The sequence below is a fragment of the Patella vulgata genome, chromosome 2 (assembly GCF_932274485.2).
Source record: "Patella vulgata chromosome 2, xgPatVulg1.2, whole genome shotgun sequence".
NCBI lineage: Eukaryota > Metazoa > Mollusca > Gastropoda > Patellidae > Patella > Patella vulgata.
Window position 1 is genome coordinate 67,253,291 of NC_065880.2, and position 25,226 is coordinate 67,278,516.

A 25,226-nucleotide genomic window follows, 5' to 3' on the forward strand; every position below is an offset into this window, starting at 1 on the left:
GGTTAAGAAGGCGCCCCTATCTCCAAGCCACATACGCTCACACCAGGGATTGAAACCACAGCCGCAAGCTAGAGGTGACCGGCCAGCTAGAGGTCGAAGTGCAGCACTCTAGGCCACTAGGCACCCGCTGACACAGGAACAAGCATAAATCTATGAACTAAAAGACATCTACTCGATCTATCTAGACTGATTCAGATTGAGACTGATGCAAACGTTACGCATGCAATTAGCCCCAAGTCATATTTTCATTTTTATTATCTTAGAGCACGCGCAGGGGTCTTTCCCGTGGGGGGAAACCGGCCGAGTATCCAAAAAACCCGAAATTTTCGACAGACGGGGACAATAATTATGTACCCTAGCTAACACAGGACTTAGGTCAGACAAAGCCTATTCATTATAATCCAAAGAATTGCCGATTGTGCTTCCGACAGCAAGAACATATACTATTCAAAAAAAGTAGGGGATATTTGATTTTTAAGTGTTATTAAAGTCACCTAATGAAACTGACGAAGAAACAAATGACAAAATGAAATGAAGTTCACATTCATCGATTTATTCCAAATGATCGTTAGACTAAGTAAGGCACAGACTGACCATTATAAGGGTAAAATGATACCCGGGGTCAAACAGCAAAGTTACCACAGCATCACAACCAAGCCAGTAACGGGTAAATCCTCCTCTGTTTGCCAAACAAGCATTGATCCGACGTGGCATACTCCTAATGAGACGTCTAAGGTCATTTTGGTCCAGATTGTCCCATTCCTGTTGCAACGCAGCAGCAAGTTCTTGGACATTGGCAGGACGTTGTTGACGTTGACGTTGACGTAACCGCTGTCCAAGCATGTCCCAGACATGCTCGATGGGGGAGAGGTCGGAACTCTGTGCTGGCCAAGGTAATGTGGTGATGTTCTGTTGTTGGAGGTAACCTGTAACGATCCTGGCCCTGTGACATCTTGCGTTGTCATCCTGGAAGATGAAACGGCGGCCATGACGTCGTGCGAACGGCACGACATGGACTGCCAAGATGTTGTCCCGGTAGTACTGGCCTGTAACACGCCCTGCAACAACATGTAAAGCCGTTCTTCCAGCAACAGTGATGCCTCCCCACACCATAACAGAACCACCCCCAAATCGATCATGTCTGATGACGTTAACGTCTTGGAAGCCCTCGTTTTGACGACGCCACACCCTCCTACGTCTGTCCAAAAAATCAACAGTGAACCTTGACTCATCTGAAAACATCACATTGCTCCAGCGTCGATTATCCCAGTGTTGACGATCCCTACACCAACGACGTCTTGCCTGAATGTGATGATCTCTCAAACAAGGGATCACGCGAGGTAGTCGGGCGCGAAGGTGACCCCTATGCAGTCGATTCCGAATCGTCTGGCCACTCACTCTCACACCAATGTCTGTTTGAAGACGAGCGCTGATCTGATTTGCTGTGATGACACGATTTCTCAAGGCCAAGGTACGGATAAATCGATCCTGGGCTTGAGTTGTCGCCCTTGGTCGACCTGAGCGTGGTCTGTCCTGTACAGATTGTGTATCACGGTATCTGGACCATAGCCTGCTTATGACAGACTGAGAAACATTCATCGTCCGCGCCACAACCGCCTGTGTTGTGCCGATCTGTAGCATGCCAAGGGCACGTAACCTTTCATTTTGGGTAAGCCGACGCATATCAAAATTTGTTTTCTGGTCACTAAAACAATTAAACTGATGTTTCCACCCTGGAATTCAATGCCACAATGACTGTAACATTCAAAGTCAGAGTCGTGCAAATCTTGGGTTGGACCCCCATGATGATCCCAAGCATCACCTGCATTCCATGCGGTAGCTATTGGTGCGTTTGGGCGTCACATGTAACTGGAAATGTTTCTTCTGTTAGGTTCTATAGTGACTTTTTTCGTAGTCATTTGCATATTTCAGTATTATGCCCCAAAAATCAAATATCCCCTACTTTTTTTGAATAGTATACAAAGAATGTACATGTACATACATGATAAGGGAGAGAGAGAGAGAAATGGGGTTTAACGTCCACTCGACACAAACTAGGTCATTTCGGGACTAACATATGGTTTTAATTTTATTTACATAATTCGCTTGCGCGTAGGGGTCTTTAGTAGTGGGAGGAAACCGGAGGACCCGGAAAAACCCACGAGGTTAGACATGCGACCCTACTCCTTGCCACGTACAACCGGGGATTCGAAACCACGCCAGTCGACTCAATGACAGACTTTATGATATAGCGCGCGCACAGTAACCATTCAGCCATCCAACACCCCTGACATGATAAGGGACCTTTAGTGATCTTCATACTGCCGATTAACGAATCATATTGATTGCAAAGGCAAATAGATTTGGCCTTTCCTTCTGTCGTAGATGAAATGATCTCTGACAGATCCCGAGTTTGGATATTTGTGGATGGCGGATGTTTTCGTTTGATTTTCATGAGTCCCATGCAAGCGGACTGGTCTCTCCCATTGAACAATTCGGTGAAGATATTTTTCGGCTTAGAATCGGGACTGCTGCAAATATTGGTTGACGACGACGAATACGATAATTTCGCATTGTATAAAGGATTGGTCAAACTTGGCATCAGAAGGAGTCGGTGCTATTTTGTTGTCAAATGTATCCGACAAATTAAATTCAATTTTACCAGCTATTTAGATTGGCACATCTCCGAGTAGCCTACAGCTATGGGTGCCATGGTCAGACAAAGCTTTCTTTTAAGACTTTGGCGTGACTTGCTCATATGGCGTTGTCTGCGGCCAAATCATTGTTTTTCGCCATGAACAACTCATGAGATGCCGTATAGTATTCGTGGTTACAACCACTAAACGCTAGAGTGCTCGCAAGATAGAAAGTGCAGGCAAGTTATAAGGAATTCAATATGCAGCTGCTTCACCTCACTGATGTTAAAGGCATCATCATTGCGTCAATGTAACACATTCCTACAGTTAATTTAAGACACATAATACATATCCTTGCATAGCCGGAGAAATATTACCGGTATCCGTCACGGTGTGTGGGCAGACCGCGGAAAGCAATATTCAATCATATATCAATGTGGGCGTATAGAAACCACACTATTTGAATAGACACAACACAACACAAAACTAAACCTCTTCTTTTTATTATTAATTTTTCCACAAGTTTGTTAGCCCATTAGTTTCATACCCACAACTTTATAAAACAAAAAGGCTTATTTAATATATTATTCCCCCCATGGTGTTTACAAAAAATAAATAATCAACAATAAAAAACTCAATAATAATATAAACATACTAAAATTTCTTATCACATTTCTAAGAATAAATATATCCCAGTGCTTAGCACACACAATAACCAACAGAAACAGCCGCGGAATAAATATAAACTTATCTATATACAGTCACGATCTAGACGCCTTTCTAATTGCAAGAAGATTAAGAAATAGAATAGCTTGCCATGCCAGGTGACGTATGCCCACCAACACTTTAATCAGCACGCATAAGGTTTCGGTATCAAGATCCAACCTTATTTATCATTGAAAAAATCTCTCCTGTACAGTTATCAACTATTCCTGATTGATAATTTAGTGAAAGTATATCAGCAGTACATAGTAACTAAATACTTTCAGCAATTTAGGTATATCAACCATTGGGAAATAACTATATGACTACTTTTGTGAGGGAATATTTCCAGGAAATTATTCTAGCTATTAATTTCCGAAATGTACCAATACTACACTCATATATGATAGATTCTTGCGTGTGACTAGCCCAACAAGTTTAAATTTTTAAAATTCCGAACTGTAGAACTTTTAATAGTTTTAGAAGGTTATGTCCCACTTTTGAATTTCGATATGTTTTCTCATAATTATAGTTGAACTAGCCTACCAAGTTTTGACAAAGTCGGGTGTTTATAAACCGCACGTCTTTTACAAGGCACAGCATAAAATAGAATTGCTACTCTGAATCTTATAACTTGCTGAAAAATCCTGGGCGTCAATTTCATTGCCAATGATATAATGGTGCATAAAACTAATAAAAAGATAGGTTGCCAGGCAACGAAACATACGTCCACAGCAGCTAAATCGCCCGGGCAGTCAACAAGTGTTGTTGCATATTTTTTACTTTTTTTTGGTAATGAAACATTTATAATACACTTAAATCTGATTAAGAGTAACTACTCATGAAGTTATTATCAATCTGAAGTCAATCGGATGATAACTTTAGCCTCTAGGGTGTCACAAGTTTTTTTAAAGTGATCAAGGGCCATAAGTTTGGCAGTAATTATAGGAAATCGTTGAAAATCAACAGGCTTCTTTGTCTTATGACCTTAAACATTGTGTATAAATTTAAAGTCAATCGGATATTAACTTTAGCCTCTAGAGCGTCCACAAGATTTTTCAAAGTGATAAGGGCCATAACTTTGGCAGTAATTATCGGAAATCGCTGAAAATCAATATGATTCTTTGTCTCATGACCTTAAACACTGTGTACAAATTTAAAGTTAATTGGAAATTAACTTTGACCTCTAGAGCATCCACAAGATTTTTTGAGGTGATCAAGGGCCATAACTCTGGCAGTAATTATCGGAAATGGCTGAAAATCAATAGGCTTCTTCCTCTCATGACCTTAAACACTATGTATAAATTTAAAGTCAATCGGATATTAACTTTAGCCTCTAGAGCCTTGTGGACGCCGGACTGCCGGGGGCGACGACAATATACGACCACATTTCAATGTGGGCGTATAAAAACAGTCTCAAAATTGGAGGTGTATTTCATATGTTGCTAACAACTAATGTAAAGTATCACGGACACATGTAATACGACAATATGGGGGTGTATAAAAATAATAATAAAATATGTTTAATTAATATTAATTATCTGATTTTCATAAAATTTACCCCACAGTTGATCTAAATGCATAATCCTCACCAGTCCCTGCTTAATTCAAACTTGATAAGAATTGTGCCATATTATGCGTAGTTTTTTTGTTCCGTTTTATAAATGTCCCATTGGCAAATAGGGTAAAATATCTCGGCTGTTTTAAAGCTGTACTTCTTACTTAATAATATATGCTGAAAGGTTTCATGTGACTGTATATTTCATTTACAGAGAAATAAAATACCATTGATGACAAATTGACAGTTTAAGCAGTGAAATACAAATAGCTTTAATGTTTGCATAGCTATATTAAATACAAAACTATAACAAAATATCTTCTACCAATAGTGAAAAATCACCCTTGTCTTGTACTTTTTAACAAAAAAATGTTTTCTTACACCAAAACATCTAAGATAAGGCTGGATTGCAAGGTTAGACAATTAGGAAACCTATAAGATCCTAAGGAATATACAGTGTATCAATGGTTTAATGAAGGATTTCTTCTCAAGACATAAAAGTATATAATTAAAAGAATTAACATCTAATCAGTATTGAAAGGTTAATATTATGTATACTTGGTATATATATAACTAAATGAATGAATAACTAAATACTTTATTGATTGGATGAAGAAGAATCTGTATAATCATTATTCCATAGTTCTAATCTCTAGAAGCAAGGTGGAATTGAAGACCTACATTATGACAGATGGGGGTCTAATGATGGAGTAACAAGCTAGGTCACCTATAGCCTACAGTTGTCTGACACTTTCAAAAGTTAAAAATATTTGTTATAGTTATACAGGTCTGAAACAAAATATTTGTTATAGTTATACAGTTCTGAAACAGTACAAGAGGAATATTGAGTGGTGGATGAAATTTGTTACTCAATTACACCTTCTCACAATTAAGATTCTTATCTTGTCTAAATCGAAATTTACCCCCATCCCAATACTCCTACGTCTCAGAGTAAATTTGGACCAATACACTTTAGAAATGCTTCAGATGTTGTAAACCTTATTTTTGTTTTTCATTCTAATCTCTTGTTTCTCCAAAATTAATGAACCAGCGGTTGCCAGGCCAGACACGCCCACATTTTGCAAGAGATGGATAGAGAACAAGCTAAAAACAAAAGGGATTTTTCGTACAATCAGGGGCCATAATCCAGAAAGTTATGGTCTGAAATGCACAAATATTGAAAGGGACTGAGATCTTTGTAATATAAAGATATATTTTTCGTTTCATCAAAATGGATTAAAAATTGTGACCTCTAAGAGGGTCCACAACCTTTGTATTACATACTTTTAAACAATTTGCATACAAAGAGCGGCCATTTTGTCGGGAAGTCTCGTTTTGATTTTCCCGACATTCAAATTTAACCTTCATTATGGTGGAATGGTGATATATTTAACAGTTTTTAAAATTGGATAAAAAAATTGTGACCTCTAGAGAATCCACAAACTAAAAAACTTGATTTTTCGTACAATCAGGGGTCTTAATCCAGGAAGTTACGGTCCGATATGTGCAAATAGTGAAAGGAACCAAGATCTTCGGGACATAAACATATATTTTAAGTTCCATGCGCAATTATCAAAAGGAACCAAGATCTTTGTGATATAAACATAAATTTAAAGTTTCATCAAAATCGGATAAAAATTGTGACCTCTAGAATGTCCACAACCTTGATATACTATATTTTTATATTATTTTCGAACTCAACCATCATCAGGGTTTAACGGTGATATATTCACACGTTTTTTGTTTTTTTAAAATCGGATAAAAATTGTGATTTCTAGAGGGTCCACAAGCTAAAAACGCAATTTGTCTTACAATCAAGGGCCATAATTCAGGAAGTTACAATCTGATATGTGCAATATCGAAAGGAACCAAGATCTTTGGGTTATAAACATGTATTTCAAGTTTCATCAAAATCGGATCAAAATTATGGCCATTTTGTCTGGCAGTTTTGGTTCGGAGAATAATTGTGACCTCTAGAGGGACCACAAGCTAAAAACAAGATTTTTCGCAGGAACCAAGATCTTTGGGTTATAAACATGTATGCATTTCAAGTTTCATCAAAATCAGTCGAAAATTCTGACTCTAGAATGTCCACAATCAGGGACCATAATCCATGAATTTATGGATCGATACATGCCAATATCGAAAGGAACCAAGATCTTTAGGAGATAGACCTATATTTCAAGTTTCGTCAAAATCGGATAAAAATTGTGACCTGTATACTGTTCACAAAACGGACGGACAGGGGCGATGGCATAATACATCCACATGAAAATGTGGGCTTATAAAAACTATGATGTTTTAGACACATGACAATGAACAATTTTTTCTTATTTTATTTGTGAAGTTCCCCAATAATATTGACCCATGACAGTGGCTTGTTTATTATACATATTATTATAATGATTAATGTAGTGCAATATTTTACAGGAATGTTCCGAATTTCATCCAATAAATGACAATTTTAGAATATCTTACATCTTCAGTATTTATTGTTGAACTGGTACTTTGCCCTGTATTTCAGATATCCTAAAAAAAAATATTTGATATTTGTTTAATTATAAGGTGTCAATCAAGGGCAATAATTTAGACAAATGACCCATAAGGGGTCATCTTTATTTATGGCAATGATTTATAAAAACAATTCCAGTAGTTTGACAAATTCTCTAAAACTAAAGTCTGCAGGGTTTTGAAGACAAGAGCAGGAACCAAGTGCAGCTATTACTTTTAATCTAGTCAAATTGGTCCAGCAAGCGATTACAAGGCTTTGATGCTGGGGGAATAGCACAGCAGATATAGATGCAAAAGTCATGTCTATGAGTTATTGAATAAGCCCAGCAAGTTTGGAGAAAATCAGAAAATTGGTAGAGTGTTTACAAGAAGACGAATAGACTGACAAAATGTCAGGGGCAATAACTCTGGAACTACTTTTAACCAGCGGCTGCCAGGCAGGATATGCCCACATTTTGCAAGAGATGGATAGAGAACAACCTAAACAAAAAGCGATTTTTCGTAAAATCAAGGGTCATAATTCAGGAAGTTACGATCCGATATGCAATAATACTGAAAGGAACCAAGATCTTTGGGTTATAAAGATATATTTCAAGTTTCATCAAAATTGGATCAACATTGCCATATATTTACACTATTTGCGTACAAGGGGCTCCCTTTTGTCTGGCAGTTTTGGGCAGATTTTCACGAAATTCTAACTCAGCCGTCATTAGAGTCCTACGGTGAAATATTCATAAGTTTTTTTAAATCGGATAAAAATTGTTACCTCTAGAGTGACTACAAGCTAAAAACGTGATTTTCTGTACAATCAAGGGCCATAATTCAGGAAGTTACGATTCGATATGCGCAAATTTAGAAAGTTTCATCAAAATCAGATGAAAATTGTGACTTTTTGAGTGTTCACAAGCTAAAAATGTGATTTTGCGTACAATCAGGGGGCCATGATCCATGAAGTTATCGTCTGATATGTGCCAATATCGAAAGGAACCCAGATCCTTGGGAGATAGACCTATATTTTACGTTCGTCGAAATCGGATAAAAATTGTGACCTGTAGAGTGTCCACAAACAAATTGTGGACAGACGGACGTCCGAACTGACAAACAGGGGCGACGGCATAATACGTCCACATGAAAATGTGGGCGTATAAAAATTGGTTGAGAACTGTAGTCTTTAGTACGAGTATGGTTACAATATAATATACTAATCCAGTTTCTCTTACTACCATCTTCATGAAACACTGCAATCTTTCAAGAAAACTCTGATTTTACATTTAAACTTTTAAATGATTGTTCTATTGTTAACATAATGGAGTGACAGATACATAGAGAATCTCCTACCAGTCTTTTTTGATATCAAAAAAGACGAGTAGGAGATTTTATTTATCACCCAATCCCTTCTTACATGCACAAATAGATAAATATAATTCTTTGCTGTAGATTTCACTTTTACTGAACATTACGGCATAGTGATACATCATTTTTTGACAGCAATTCAACCATTGCAAAGTCCTTTATATTGACCCAGTGTTTCCATCAAGGTCAATTGAATAACAATAGTTTATTTTTAATTAAAAAAAGTTATTTTTAATAAGAAATGAACTGTTCTTTGAAAATAAAAAAAAGTAGTTCCTTTTCAACTGACCTATCAAATTCATGTAAAGCGATATCTCCTTAGATATCGCAGTGATTATGAAAAATATCACACAAGCGATATCTACTGTAGAATGTATTATTGGGTGATAAAAACTATTAGTCCAGTAACTTACACAGGTTCTTTCTCTTCCACAGTTTCATCTTCTTCTATCCCAGTTTTATCTTCAACACTTGATACTGTTTGCTTTTCTAACTTGTTGCTTGTGGTAGTTTGGTTTATAATACCAGCTTTAACTTCACCAGCAGATTTACTATGTTCTGTAGTAGATGTGTTAGATTCTGATGGACTTGGTTGTATTTGCATATGATATCTATATATTGTTTCTGTGCTTTCAATAGTTCCTGTAAAATACACAATGTTGAGGTTTTACTAACTAGATCATTTGGGGAATTCTTAATACATGGTATATTTTATTCAAACCAGCGGCTGCCAGGCAGGATACGCCCACATTTTGCAAGAGATGGATAGAGAACAAGCTAAAAATAAACAGGATTTTTTGTACAATCAAGGGCAATAATCCAGAAAGTTACGGTCTGAAATGTGCAAATATCATAAGGGACTGAGATCTTTGGGATATAAAGGTATGTTTTAAGTTTCATCAAAATCGGATAAAAATTGTGACCTCTAGAGGGTCTACAACCTTTGTAGCATACTTTTACACAATTTGATTTTCTTGAAATTCGAATTCAACCTTCATTATGGTGGAATGGTGATATATTTAAACGGTTTTTAAAATTGAAAAAGAATTGTGACCTCTAGAGAATATGGATGTTAAAAATGCGATTTTTCGAACAATCAGGAGATATAATTCAGAAAGTTACGGTCCGATAGGCGCGAATATTGAAAGGAACCGAGGTCTTTGGGTTATAAACTTACATTTCACGTTTCATCAAAATCAGAAGAAAATTGTGACCTCTAGAGGGTCCACAACATTGATATACCATATTTTTACACTATTTGATTACGAGGGGTGTCCATTTTGTCTGTCAGGTTTGGTCCAATTTTTAAGAAATTCGAACTCAACCATCCTTAGGGTGTAACAGTGATATATTCAAACGTTCGTTTAAATCGCACAACAATCATGACCGCTATATGGTCCACAAACTCAAAACGCGATTTTTCGTACAATCAGGAGCCATAATTCAGCAAGTTACTATCCGATATGCGCGAGTATCGAAAGGAACCAAGATCTTTGGGTTATAAACTTACATTTCAAGTTTCATCAAAATCAGAAGAAAATTGTGACCTCTATAGGGTCCACAAGATAAAAACATGATTTTTCGTACAATCATGGGCCATAATCCATGAAGTTTCGATCCGATACATGCCAATATCGAAAGCAACCAAGATCTTTTGAAGATAAACCTACATTTCAAGTTTCGTCAAAATCGGATAAGAATTGTGACCTGTAGAGTGTCCACAAACAATTGTGAACGGACGGACAGACAGGGGCGACGACAATATACGTCCACATGAAAATGTGGGCGTAAAAAAAACAGAGCACACCTGGCTAAATATATATGAAAAATATTTGAAGTTTGCAAAATAAGAATTATCTAGTTTATGATTAACGACGTGGAGTATAAAATTCAGTGAAATTGAGAATAAATTGTGCAAGATAGCCTTAGATAGGCCTGTAACTACAGCTAGTGTAACTGGACAAAATTTCAATAACAACGGTTTGAAGCAGAAAAGTCTTATACTTTATTTATATGGATCAATATATTAATTAAACAAGTTAAGAATATTTGTATGTGTGTAAATTGTTTGTTCTTGGATAATTAATTATATAAAGAGTGACAGGTTAATTACTGAAGTGATAACATTTCATGGTCTGAATGTCTGCAACTTTAAAACTACATGTAAACCTTCATTTGTCAGTATATTTATATGCTGCCAAACTTTTTTTCTTTTCAAATATGTAGAGATTAGTAGAACAGAAGATGTATTAACAAGGGGTTCAGTCAGGGCACACTATGTAAAATATTTAATGTCTGTATTTTTTGAAGCCATAAATACTTAAATCACTGTTCATTTCATCAATGGTAACCTTTACACAGGTGATTAAACTGTCTGTGTATAATTAAAAGGTGTTACACAAGTTTAGCCAGGACTGTTTGATCTGTTTGTGTATATTAATCTGTTTATAATCTCATTGATGTTAACACCCTCCTGTGTACTTTTGTGTAATTACTTATCAGTTGACTCAATTTAATTGATTTATGCATAAATTACGATTAGTTCATTTATTTTAGTAGCTGTGTTTAATTTAAGTACTTTAAACCTTTCTTAGTTCTTGTTTGTCTGTGATATCACCTCGGTGGAAGCGGACGTAAAATACAACTAACTAACAACAACAACTTAGTTCTTGTTAAAAAACAAAGTGTGATATATGGAAAGGAAGCCAATTTCATGCTTGATATGCACAACTGAATAAAAGAACATAGACTCTGGAACTTAAGGGGTGGGGTTGAGAGTTAATTAATATCTTTGCATTACATGTAGAAGTAAACTTAATTAACTGCATTCAATTTTCAAAGACTTGACCCAAGTAATTCCAGTAGACAAATTAAATATTACATGTACAATCCATAAAATTACTGGGTTTCAAATAATCTTTCAATCAAATTGCAATTGGCTGATTAAATGTACATGAGTGACACTAATATCAAATTCATGCCAATAAGTTTGTATAGTGATTAAAATGATGAAATGCAATAAAAAGTGCACATAAGATGGACAAGGAAAATTTCCGGTACATGTAGCCAATGGTTACTATATCCACTTTACGGCAAGTTCACACCAATCTGATTGAAATTAATTCAGCTATCTTCACTCAAAGTCGCAAAAATAGACCTCCCGTAAAAACGACTTTGCCAATTATCGAAAACACTCTTAATCCCCTCAGACGCCAGTAATATTCCTTTATTACCTATATACAGCCGGCATGTGTATTCATTAACACCTGACTGATTCCTTAATCCCCTAATTAAATAAAACAATTGACTACGGAATAATTTATTTTGCTTTATTATGTCCCCCCTCTCTTCTCACGACAACGATTTTAATACTGTGTTTAGACAAGCTAAAACTGTGTTTTAAAGTGACTTTTTGATATAGTCCCTCTACCATCATGTACAGTCCTAACAATTCGAGATACATTTTCGTCGGAAAAGTATTGTGGTTGTAATTTCCCCCGAGTAAAAGAGTACAGGAGTAAAAAGATGTGGTCATGCAAAATGTATCGTAGAAGTCAAACATGATTGAAACATGATTTGTAAATGACGATCCGTTATTAGAGTAGCCAACTGTATCTCGTTTTCCTGTAGCCATCGTACGGCGCCTTTCTTTCTGCATGCAGATTTGACTTCATTACTCTGAAATAGACTGTGAAAATGAAATACGAAAAAATATCTCAATATACTTTAGAATTAACAGTACAAATAAATTTTGTTGGTAACCATCTAAATGGAATAACAGATTGAGAAGGGTCATCTAACTATATTTGTGTATTAATAATAATATGGCAAGTGTAGTGTCGTTAATATGTCATTAATTAATCAATCCGTTTAAAGTTGCTTAGGTAAGGTAATTGTCATTTTTTACGCAGGCCAGATCAAAGACATCACTATAGGTGCGTAATACCTGACGAATGAACTGATCGTAGAATCGTACACACGTTAATTGTATAAAATAATTACGTTTTACTCATCAGTTGTTTATATTTAATATTTACGCAATACTCAATTAGCTTTACTCATCGATGTTTTTGTAATAAAGTAGCCTCGTATTATTTGTTGATTGGTGTTAAACAACATTTAATTGACTTGATATGAAATCTGAATATAAATCATTCGATGGATAAACGTTTGTGATAAGATTAGGTTACGTCTAACATTGTTTAACTTTTTTATAATAACGGTATTTTAGAATTACATTGACAGTTTAATCACTCACCAACTGGCATCAGGAACTACACGTATGATCAAGTGTATTTGATATTCATGTCCATGAATCCCATGCAATTTTTGCGCCAAAGTTTAACCTCAGTTACTACGTCCAGTAGTATGCATGGAACCATACATAGTAACCTAGCATTGATTGGCTGAGAAATGAGGGCGATCTTTATGTTATGCATAGTCATCGGGAAATTCCATATTTGCTTTGAATTTCAAATGGAGTTATGATAAAAGTTGTTCTTTGTAAATAGAAATGGTTATTATTAATATTATTATTAAATAGCTTATAATGAATATATCGACAAATGACTGGCCCCATTTGTATTTCTGTACTTATAGAGAATAGTTTGGGATATCAAGTATAATGGGGTTATCTAAATTACCGGTAAATGCGCGAATTGCTTGGGTCGTCTTGATTTGTCACATGGCCTATTTAAACAAAGGACGCTTAAATGGATCTACGGCTTGATACAGCATGTCAGCATTTTAAATTCACTCTAAAATATTCAAATCATAAATGTCTAATCTATAACAATGTAAGACAATAATTTGGTGATTATGATAAGGCCTGTCACGTGGTATTTGGACCGTCAATAGACACTTGTACAGACAGTGATATATTGTATAGATAATGTATATACTATGTGTAGTGCCTGTGACGTCACCAGCCAATCAACATGATTAAGGTCGTAATTGAAAAATTGAAAAGCATTTTGGCGTGTCGGCAAGCCTGGATGCAACTCAAGAATTTGTGCCTGACATGACAAAGGTTGTGACTGACAAACATTAGATATACGTACATGAAATTTCAATTTTTCACCTTATGTGGTCTTTAACTCTGAATTTGATAAAGTTCGTGTTTACAAGTAGGTACAAGCCTAGCAAGTTTGATATCGACTTCACCCTTGGTGAAAACAGACTTTCAGAAACTAAATAAAACTGTACTGAATGGGTGAATCCCCTCTGTTTTACAAAAAACCCCAAGATCTTCTCTTGGCCATTTGCGCACCGTAGCTGTCTTTAAGGTGCGACTTTTATTAGAATTAGTAGGAGAAGAAATGTCATTTTGCTTCGAAGAGCCGAGACGACCTTGACCCTCACCCTTGAGATATCTCGCGGACTCTCCTGTGGAAGAATTATCCGCTGCAATGTCTATCAAGTTATCGGTAGTTGAAGATTTGTTTAGGGTACTGCGTGTATCATCCTCCAACTTTTTGAAGAAAGATGTTATTTTTGGCATAGTGCTAGCCTACAAATTTGGACTGGATTATGTTTCATATGTAAATACCAAGGCCGGGTAACTTGCGCGGGATTTATCGTCTGCTAGAAGCCGGGGATCTCGCTCTCGCGCGAAATTTTTAAGTCTTGAATAAGCTGACCTATTTTTGTCGCACAGATAGCACAGAGTAAAAATAACAGAATAACTGTCTGGAGTGATCAAGACTTTGATTTTCCGGATGTTTACAGTCTAGAACATCGTGGAACTGGCTACTCAGTTTACATCAGATGATCTACATTTCTTGCGTGTCGGATACTGAAACGTTAACAGCCAAATTAATTTTAATCAGAATGGTGTGAACTTGCCGTAAAGTGGATAAAGTAACCATTAGATATACGTACATGAAATTTCGATTTTTCACCTTATGTGGTCTTTTACTCTGAATTTGATAAAGTTTGTGTTTACAAGTAGGTACAAGCCTAGCAAGTTTGATATCGACTTCATCCTTGGTGAAAGCAGACCTTAAGAACTACATATTATGTAGTCGAACAAACTAACCAAGTACAGTTTAACCTAATTGACAATATACAGACACATGATGATGCTAATCGTAATGGCACTGGTAAATTCATTCAATGGAAAATTATACTTTACTTGGTATATTAATTCCATCATTACAAAATACACAGGATATTGACATAAATATGCCTATAATTTACATGTCTATAAAAGATATTATAGTCTATTAATAATGTTACAAAGTGAAGATCTTCATCTATTTATTGTCAAAAATGACAATTTAATTAAAGACACCTATTAAAAGAAGAGACTGCCTTTCTATTAATATAAGGACAGGAAATGTGTTTTATTAAAAAATAATATTTTCAGACAGTAATGAGGAAAACCCATTAGGCAGAATTAGCATACTTAATAAGAATGTCAAGCTATTACCATGAATTATAAGGTCCATGCTATTACTTAGACCAGTCTTGAAAACTGGTGACATTCCAAACAATTTACAAACAACTTCTTTAGTTAAATATTCATTATACATTACCATGGCATATATATGTCCCTACTTATATTTTTATATCACTTTGATCATTCCATAAAAACCTTATGGAGTACATTTAATTATATTGAATTATCAACCATTTGTCTCCTACACACATTTTTGCCTTGTATTTTTCTTTGATACAGATTGGCGACTTCTTTGAATTTGCTATTAACAGAAACCCAGAAGCAAACATAAACAACGGGCATGAAATATTTCCACAACTAAATATCTTTTAAAGAGAAAAATATAACACAGTGAGTTAGTGTTACTTACAATGACAAGCAGTTGCCATGCAAGATATTCTCATGACCCGGATGCTACACATCAAATTTGAAATAAATCTGTTTTAAACCTGTAGCCTTTATGAGATCCAGAACGTTTTCGGCGAAAGGGTTAACTCCAAATTATGAATAGTAGTCTGACCTTCATACAACAAGTTTATGATCTGTGTAGAAAACACCTTCAGCTGAAAAATATCAGTTCCATCCACCATGTTCTCACACAGGATTCAGCTGAAGCTCTCATGCGATCATTGGTCTACCTTACATTCAACTAAATTGCTTTCAACGAATTCAAAATATCACAGTAAGAATTGCCATTGTTGCCACATGATGGGATTTCAAAATTTTTCTTGGCAGACATTTTAACCGAAAATAAAGGAACATAACTCTTATCTTTATTTAAGCAGGCAGTTTTAGACCACACACAGAAATCATGTGTCAACAAATTATTCAAATTTGTACGTAATAAAAAATAGGTGCACCTCATAATTTTTCATATTTAGTTCCTGTGTAGTATTCAAATTTATGTCAGTAATATTCCTATAAAATTACGTGTTATAATATGATAGAATGAAAGCATCATGCCCACTACTGCCGACCCGTACTTTTTTATCAAATTCACGCCAGTAATATTCCTCCCAAATTAACATATTTATTCGGGATCTAGGTCAACACTTTTTTTCAGCAGAAGTCTAGCATTCGTCTTATGGCATGTTTTATTATAAAGTGTACTAGTGGGTATCTAACAAATGTAATGGTTTTATTAGAAAAGCGAAAAAGAGTTTTTAAATATTTTTCTTATCTTCAAAATCAGCATATATTGAACATATAAAATACTTAATACCAGGTTTATTGATGTATTTTTTTTATTAAAAAAGGTTACAAATATTTTAATGAATTACATCATTTAAGACGGACATTTTTCCCATCATTTTTTATCAAGATTTTAGAATACATTGAAATAACATTTGTTTTAAAATTTTTAATTTATTTTTGTATAATTATAATGGCAAGTGTGTCTTCTTTAAAACAGACTTAAAAATATACTGATGAGAAAAATAACAAGTTCCGAAAATTGAATTGTTCAAACCCCAGTGAAAATTTGACTAGTCTGTCCATCCACTACATCATTGAAGTGGTCTTTCTTACATTTGTTTTGTAAACTTTGTATTTTTACGTCACGTGGAAATAAATTTGTCCATTTGTGGAATGGCTGTTTATGTTTTAGTATATGCCATTTAAAAAAAGCAGGAAAATGGTTTGGAAAATCAAATTTCCATGCTTATATATTGCTAACGTTTCGTCCAATTGATGTCTGTCCATTTTTAGCGAAACGTTAGCATTATTTTAATATTTCTTTTCGGCTTCATATTACGTGATAGAATTTGAATAACCGCTGCAAACAGAGCGTGAATGTAGTCTCGATCTTCCACACAGGATACGGATAATTTGACACGAGTAGTCGATTGATTATGCCATTTTTACAGTTGTCTGTCCGAAAATGTTAACGTTAGCACTCTTGATACGTTAGCACCACTAATTCGCCTTTCACGGCGTTATTTACTCAAAATGTATCACTTTCTTTACGGCCTTTAGAAAAGAAAACTGGCTTTCCGATTCCCGATGCATAAACATGGCGGTCGGCATTCTCGCCTTATTCACTCGATCAAAATGACTTTGACCCCCGCAAAAAAGTTCTAACGTGTCAATTGTCAGACCGATTAAATAAACCGTCTGTCCTTACGTAACGTAAGCACGTGCTTTTGAAATACTTTTTGTCCGATTTTAAATTTAAAACTCGCCCAAGGGTAGAAATACTATACAATTTATTATTAATATTAATACCTTTCATTGCGGACTATTTTTATTTTTAGATCAAAACAATAATTCAAGTAAATTAGTAATACAGTTATTTATAAAATGTCCATGTCTGTCCTTATGTAACGTTAGCAACAGTTGCATGCCCGATAAATGTTTAAATTTTAGGTTATTAAAATATATGATTATATTTTATTATATTAATCTTAAATTCTTAATAGTATGCTTTATTTAGCATGTAAAAAATCTCATTAACTTCTTACATCAACACTATAAATAGAAATTTTCTTCAAACTTTAGTGCTAATGTTACAAATCTGCCAGAATGTCTGTCCACATGTAACATTAGCAATGCAATTAACTTTTAAATTAAAAATTAATTTGTTAATCATATCCCATGAAACTTCAGATTTAGATGTTTTATTACATTAAACTTTTGAAGAAAATTATTAATATATATAAGCAACAGTTAATATCTAAAAGGAAAATAAATGTGCCATGCGTCTGTCCAATTCAAAAGAGACATTTTATATTTACTAAAATGGTCATCTTTACTGTCTTATGACCCAAAAATAATAGCATCTTCATTCATTTAACATAATTCAATGTATATTCTAACTATAGAGATTGCTATTTATATGAATTTTAATGTGCATTGTTTGCATTTGATATAATGTCATCTAGACTGATACGATTCAAAAAATTTCATAATGTTAGGTATAATGTTCAATAAAAAAATTATTTTGCAAAAAATTATCTTTTTTAAAATATATTTTGGAAGAATATGTATCAATCTTCCCTGAGACAGGGATTTTGTAAGACGAATTGGAATTTCATAATTCAGTTGGGATTGGGAACATATGGTACACTTTAAAAAAAAAACATGCCTTATACCCCTTTTCGACTAATATACAGATGGAGGTAAAAATATTTTTTTGGGCTGTAGAGAGAGAGAAAGAGAGAAATGGGGTTTAATGTCCACTCGACACAAACTAGGTCATTTCTAGACTAACACATGGTTCAATTTTATTTCAATAATTCGCTTGCACATAGGGGTCTTTAGCAGTAGGAGGTAACCGGAGGGCCCAAAGAAAACCCACGAGGTTGGACAGGCGACTCTACTTCTTGTCACGTACAACCGGGGAATCAAAACCCTGCCAGTTGACTCAATGACAGACCGTATGATACAGCGCGCACATTTGGCCATCCAACTCCCCTGTTTTGGCCAGTAACCAATGCTCCATGATAGTAATAATACAGAGCTAGTGACATCGTCTGGTAAATAATAGAGCTCGACTCTGATCGCACACGCTGTCGTGTAAAACATTTAACTACTTGCACTACAATCAAATTCGGAATATTTGTCAAAATTTCTCAGCTTGTTTGTTTCTTTTTTTGAAAACATAAACCCCATTCAAAATATTATCACAAACCCGAGAATATGCAACAAAATAGAATCTTTTTTCTGACATTTTCCATGTGATAATTGGCACAATGTTTACATCTCTTGTAATTTCACTCGTCTCGCGAGATTTCTACTTTTAGTTTTCAGTTATTGAATTATAACCACATGTGTGTGTGTGTGTGTGTGTGTGACAAGTTAACAAATATAATAGGATATGTGACATATGACTAGTTTCTACATGTTGTCGACTGACATCAAATAGAGATTAAAATGTTTGACAATAGAGAAACCTCAAGTCAATCATGTAGACTAAGTTTATAATCACTCTTATTAGTAGGGGAGCTAGCTGACCGTTGTTCCTAAACTTGCGGATAAAATTGGCAGAAAAAGTCGATTTAATTCAATTTTTTTCGGACAAAGTTAATCTTTGCTACATATGATCACGTTGCTAAGCAAACTTTAAAAGTGCCCTTCAGAACAAAAATCCCCTGGCTTCTGGCTTAAGAACGCCCCCTAGTGACCTGAGTACGTAGATTTATTTCAAATATGACAGACAACTTTGATTCCTTTTTCAGCTGATAGGGTATGGTCCCGAAGTAAATAAAACACAACTTCAGAACAAATAATCCCCTGGGTTCCTACTCCATAACAAGTTCCAAGCTGAACACATCACAAAATCTCGGTAGAACTAGTAGAAGACTGATTTGTTTTAAGTATGGCGTACATAATTCTTCTTTCGTGAGAAATGGTGCCCCAGTTGACCTGTAAACAAAAAATGCCCTTCAGAAGAAAATATCACCTGGTTTCTGTACTTCAGAACGCCCCCTACTGACCCCATTAGAGAGGTTTATTTCAAATATGGAGGACAACTTTTAATCATGTTTCACCTGAAAGAGTATGGCCCCAAAGTAAATAAAACACCACTTCAGAACATAAAATCCCCTGGCTTCCTACTCCAGAACCGGTTCCAAGTTGAACACATAACGAAATTCCAGTAGAAGACTGATTTGTTTCAAGTATGGCGGACAAAATTCTTCGTTCGTGTGCATGGTGCCACAATTGACCTATAAATAAAATTGCCCTTCAGAAGAGAATATCACTTTGCACTTCAGAATGCTCCCTAGTGACCCCGATAGACATGTTTATTTCAAATAACAGACAACTTGGATTCCTTTTTCAGCTGATAGAGTATGGTCCCAAAGTAATTTAAACACAGAGATTATTGCTTCGATAGATGCGTAACGAAAATTTCAAGAAATGGAAGTGACAATAGCAAAAGGAAAACACAAGTCCGATAAAGGAGAAGCAATGACTTCTGTTCAGGATTGGATTGATGAATTGTCCGACAAAAGATTAAGTCAGTCAATCAAGTTAGATTAAGTAGTTAATCATGGTAGGTGTATAGACGGCATCACACGGTCGGTAAATACGTTGATCTCTTAATTACTTAATCAATCCAGCCTATTATCATCGATAATCGGGTTGAATAGTAGATATACACACAGTACACTATATTAATTTTGTAATTTTGAATATTATTCACCATGTCTTGATGTCCAATTGGGCATATTCCTGGTCAGACTATTTAGGACGTTTGGAAAATAGCGTTGGACATGTCCGGAATATACGGGCGAAATCCCATCACTGGTTCACAACATTGATATTACATGTACATACTTTTACACTATTTGTGTACAAGGAGCGTCCATTTTGTCAGGCAGTTTCGGTCCGATTTTCATGACATAGCCACCCTCGCTCCCTCCCCTATATCCTGGTAAGAAATCTCATCGGATTCGAGCGTTATGAACTATTTCCAGTTGCTTATGTTACACAGAGTGATGAACAATTTCAATGCCAGATGTTTTATAAATATGTTACTGTTAGATGTGCAAGTAATTAATTTGTGTCTTTTATTTAGGGACACCAGCCTCAATCTTGATTTGTTAAATACAACTAGATTAGTGCCCAATCGTCATTTGTCCCGTCTGTTCATTATCAAATGGTTTACTGCATATCTGACAAACAGGCCATACTGTATCCATCTGTGTCTCAACATTTGAATCATTTTGTGAAATAAATTCGCCACATGCTTCAAAAGGCACAATCAGCTTCTGCAGTGACTTCTGTGGAAGCAGACGTTTAAGCACCAAGATACTACTACTCCGCAGTGACCTGGGAATGGCCCCAGTCGACATACCCCTACACTGCTACTGCAGTGAGCCGGGGGACACTCTAAATGAAATTTAGTTGATACTGGATGAATGTCATTGTATTAGGTCTAAGTTGGGAGCATCATTAATCTCCAATCCCCAATCTAAATCCCTAATTGGAATTTCTCCTATATTGACACGGGAAACCACATAATCACTAAAATATGTACAAAAATGGATTCAGTCACCTTGAAAACATATAGTTTGACACCGAACTTGATGCTTATGTAAAATTCGAATTTTCCCGTCAAAACTGACCGGCATCTTGAATAACCCCCAATATTGATTCAGCGGTAACACTTATCACAATAGTATGTACGGAAATGGATTCAGTTGCACCAAAAACGTATATTTTGCTAACAAACTCGATCATATTATGATAATTGGATCGAAATCGGAATTTACAAGCCAAAACCGGCAGCCATTTTTGATTTTGGCCTATTTGGCATGGATTTCGGACTGGGACTTTTTGGGGGAGATAATATACGTCTAGACCGACCATAAACCGTGGTCGGCATTTTTATTGCACCAAATGCCTGCACTTATGCTATCTTGCCTGGAATATATTGTGTCTCTAGAGGCAGGGGTATAGCTCCAGAAATAACCAAGAAAATTCCTTTAAGACCTGATACATCACAAGTATACACCGATGATGTGAGATTGGCTTAATCTCAACGTAAATCTAAACGAAGATGGAGGAAGTTCTTTCTGGAGGTTCATCATCAGGAATATGCAACAACCTGATCTTGTGTTGTCAAGGAAATCAAATGAGAACAACCAAACAAAGCTACATCAATACCAAGATCGGTGAATCACTGACAGTCTCCAATGTTTCGACTCACGTGTAAGACAAAGGCTCAATTCTTCCTGATCTTGATTGATATCAAGATATTATAGAGGCTTTCTCTACTTATTATGCAGAGAAGATACATAATATCTGCAAACAACTTTATGACATGGAGTTTGTATCATCAACTAATACCCCACCCCAGTGATGGGATTTCAAAAAAATTTTTGTCGGACATTTTTACCGAAAATAAAGGGACATAACTCTTATCGTTATTTAAAATGGCAGTTTTTAGACTACACACAAAAATCATGTGTAAACAAAATATTCAAATTCGTCCGTAATATAAAAATAGGTGCACCTCGTTATTTTTCATATTTAATTCCCGTACGGTATTCAAATTTATGTCAGTAATATTCCTACAAAATTCGTAATACGGTAGAATGAAAGCGTGCCGACTGCTGCCGATCTGTACTGTTTCAAATTCCTCCAAAATTACTGTATTTTCGGGTCATAAGTCGCTACATTTTTCAGCAGAAGTCCGGCATTCGTCTTAAACTCCGTTACGACTTATGTACAGAGGGTAAGAAATAGAATATGATATCCCCAGGAATGACACCATCCCCTAAATAATCGCTAGCACGCGCTATCGTCTAAAACAATTAAGTACTTACACTATTTCAATCGACATATTCGTCAACATTGCCTAGGTTACTTATTTCTTTATTTAAAAACATAAACCCCATTCAAAATATGATCGTAAATCCGAGAATATGCCATCAAAATAGAATCTTTTCTTCGACATTAGAAGCGTGAATTTAGTCACGTATTCATTTCATAATTTCACGCGTCTCGCGAGATTTCTAATACCGGTATAGCACTCGGCAAACCTCGGCAGATTCCGTTACTCTACAAACAGCCCCGCTCTATGACGGTAAGTGATATGTACCTAATCAGATTTTCTTCAAACAAGGACAACTTTGCTCTGAAAATTCTAAACACGCTTCGAACGACCAATTTTGATAACTTCTTTCTAAAACCGGCAAGTTCGTAGGTACATATCACTTACCGTCATGCAGCCGAAGCTAGATGTAGAGTAACGGAATCTGCCGAGGTTTCCTGAGTGCTGTAAAAGCGTGCTAGAAATGTCTAATATTTTTCGGATATATGTGTGTGTGTGAAATAGCTTTATTTAACGCTCGCTTCCACCGAAGTGATATAGCAGACGAATTATAATGACTGTCTATTGATCTGGGCGTTATATACTCTTAAAATATGTGACTTCTATGACTAGTTTATACATATTGTCGGCTCACATCAATGCGATTAAAATGTCCGTCAATGCAGAAACCACGAGGTTAACAAACGAAGATTAAAATTATAATGGATTGATGAATAGTCCAACAAAGGGGAAACAATGGCTTCCGTTTAAGATTAAGATTGATGTCCGACAAAGGATTAAGTCAGTCAATCAAGGCAGATTAAGTAGTTAATCAAGGTAGGTTTATAGACCGTATAACAAGATAAATACGTTGATCACTTAATTACCTAATCAATCCAGCGTATTATCGACGATAATCTGGTTGAGTGGTAGTTATACACTCAGTAAACTATATTAATTTCGGAATTTTGAATATTTTGGGCGTTTGGGAAAAGATTTGGACAAGCCCGGAATATACGGGCAAAATCCCATCACTGCCCCACCCCCTCGACCATTAGTTGAGTTTGCAACTGGTACTGAAGCTGTATTGCCTTTTCTGAAAAGGTCAAAACCAACAACTTGTAAGCTTCTTTTTGATCATATCAGCCCAAGTATAACTGAAGGGAGAATACCAACAATATTCAAAACAGCCCCTATTAAACGCTTGCTGAAGAAACCAGGTCTTAATTCTGAGGAGTTAAAAAAAAAAAATGCTGCCCAGTACCAAACCTTCCATCTACATGTATTTCTAAAGTTATCGAATGTACAGTATTTCTTCGTCTTTACAACATCTACATAATCTTTTTGAGCCTTAGCAGTCTGCTTATTGTCCATTCCATTGTACAGAATTAGCTCTCTGTGTTTCAAATGATTTATGTACTGGTATCTACAATGCTGTTCTTTTGGTACTGCTTTAAAACTGTGTGCAGTGTTTGATACTATCGACCACAGTAATCTAAGTTCAAGGCTAAAAATGTCTATTGACTCTCGGGTACTGAATTTTATTGGTTCCATTCATATCTAATAGACTGTACTCAAAGTGTTGCAGTGCACAATTGTGTCTCTACTGCTGTTGATTTAAAGTAGCCAAGTCTCTAACTCAATAGCATCCAAAACCTTTGACAATGAAAACACGAATAATTTGTCAATTTTAATCAACATCGGTTTTTTGATTTTACCGGGAAAAGATGGGCTTTTGATATCCAATATTTAAGACTAAATAAACATTTTACGATTGGTACACGAATCATGTACCGTAATGCGTTTCAGCGTAATTTGTAACAAGCGACTCGGAAGATCATGGTTAGACATATTCCAAAAGTCATGTCAAACGGTGACCCCATATTCTTATCTGGAGAGCATGCGCAATAAATACTATCGGTGTAGACGGGAATAACCAGACGCTAAAGATTGCCATTTGATTGAGACTTCTGGCGTATTTCGCCAAACATAACTGCTTTGAAATTAGAGTAAAAACGGAAACGATTGAATGTAAATCAGTTGATTTACATTCATATTACATTATTATATACGTTGCGACACATATGTGTCAATTTGTAGATCCCAAATATTAGCGATTTAGCTCCTTTAACCTGTGGTGTTCTCAAGGATCTGTAATGGGGCCAGTTTTGTTCACCCTATATACTAAAGAACTGGGTACACTTATTTATGACTGTGGCCTTCTTAGACATTTTCACGATGACGACTTTCAAATTATGTCTATATTTAAGCCTACACCACAATCCCAACTTTCAAGGTGTAATGAACAAATTAAATTGTGGATGACAACAAATGTATTAAAACTTTTAATGATGAGATAAAAGAAGCTTTACTTCTTGGTCCTGAATCTAAAAGTAATCTTTGTGGCATAACCCATGTGAATGTTGGCAATCTTTCTATTTACGGTTTCAAACAGCATAAGAAATCTTGAGAGATGTTGATAGCCACCTCAATATGCAAACCTTATCAAAAGTGTGCTATCTTATTTAATGAAACATGCATCAAGAAATATCTTAATGCAGATCCTACTAGGATACTGGTGTCCACATGGATTCTTTCCAGAATAGATTACTGCAATTGTTTATTGGTCAGTGCTCCATCTTCTCTAGAACACAGCAGACAGGATATCTCTCGACCCTTGTTATAGTCACATAACTTCAATTCTCAAAGAACTCCATTTTTCTATTAGTTACAGAATCAAATTAAAACTCTTGTGTTATACATTTCGAT

General features: G+C 35.5%; 1 protein-coding gene across 1 annotated transcript in view; it reads right to left on the reverse strand.

Moving 5' to 3' along the window:
- Positions 1 to 3,123: 3,123 nt before the first annotated feature.
- The window catches only part of LOC126811168 (putative pyridoxal-dependent decarboxylase domain-containing protein 2), a 63,236-nt gene continuing 41,133 nt past the window's right edge, over positions 3,124 to 25,226 (reverse strand). The window contains exons 23-24 of the mRNA XM_050536692.2: positions 9,174 to 9,402; positions 3,124 to 7,425 (exon numbers count right to left, since the gene is read on the reverse strand). Of these exons, the coding sequence (XP_050392649.2) occupies positions 7,386 to 7,425; positions 9,174 to 9,402 (269 nt within the window). The 3' untranslated portion in view covers positions 3,124 to 7,385. The remainder of the gene's footprint in view (positions 7,426 to 9,173; positions 9,403 to 25,226) is intronic.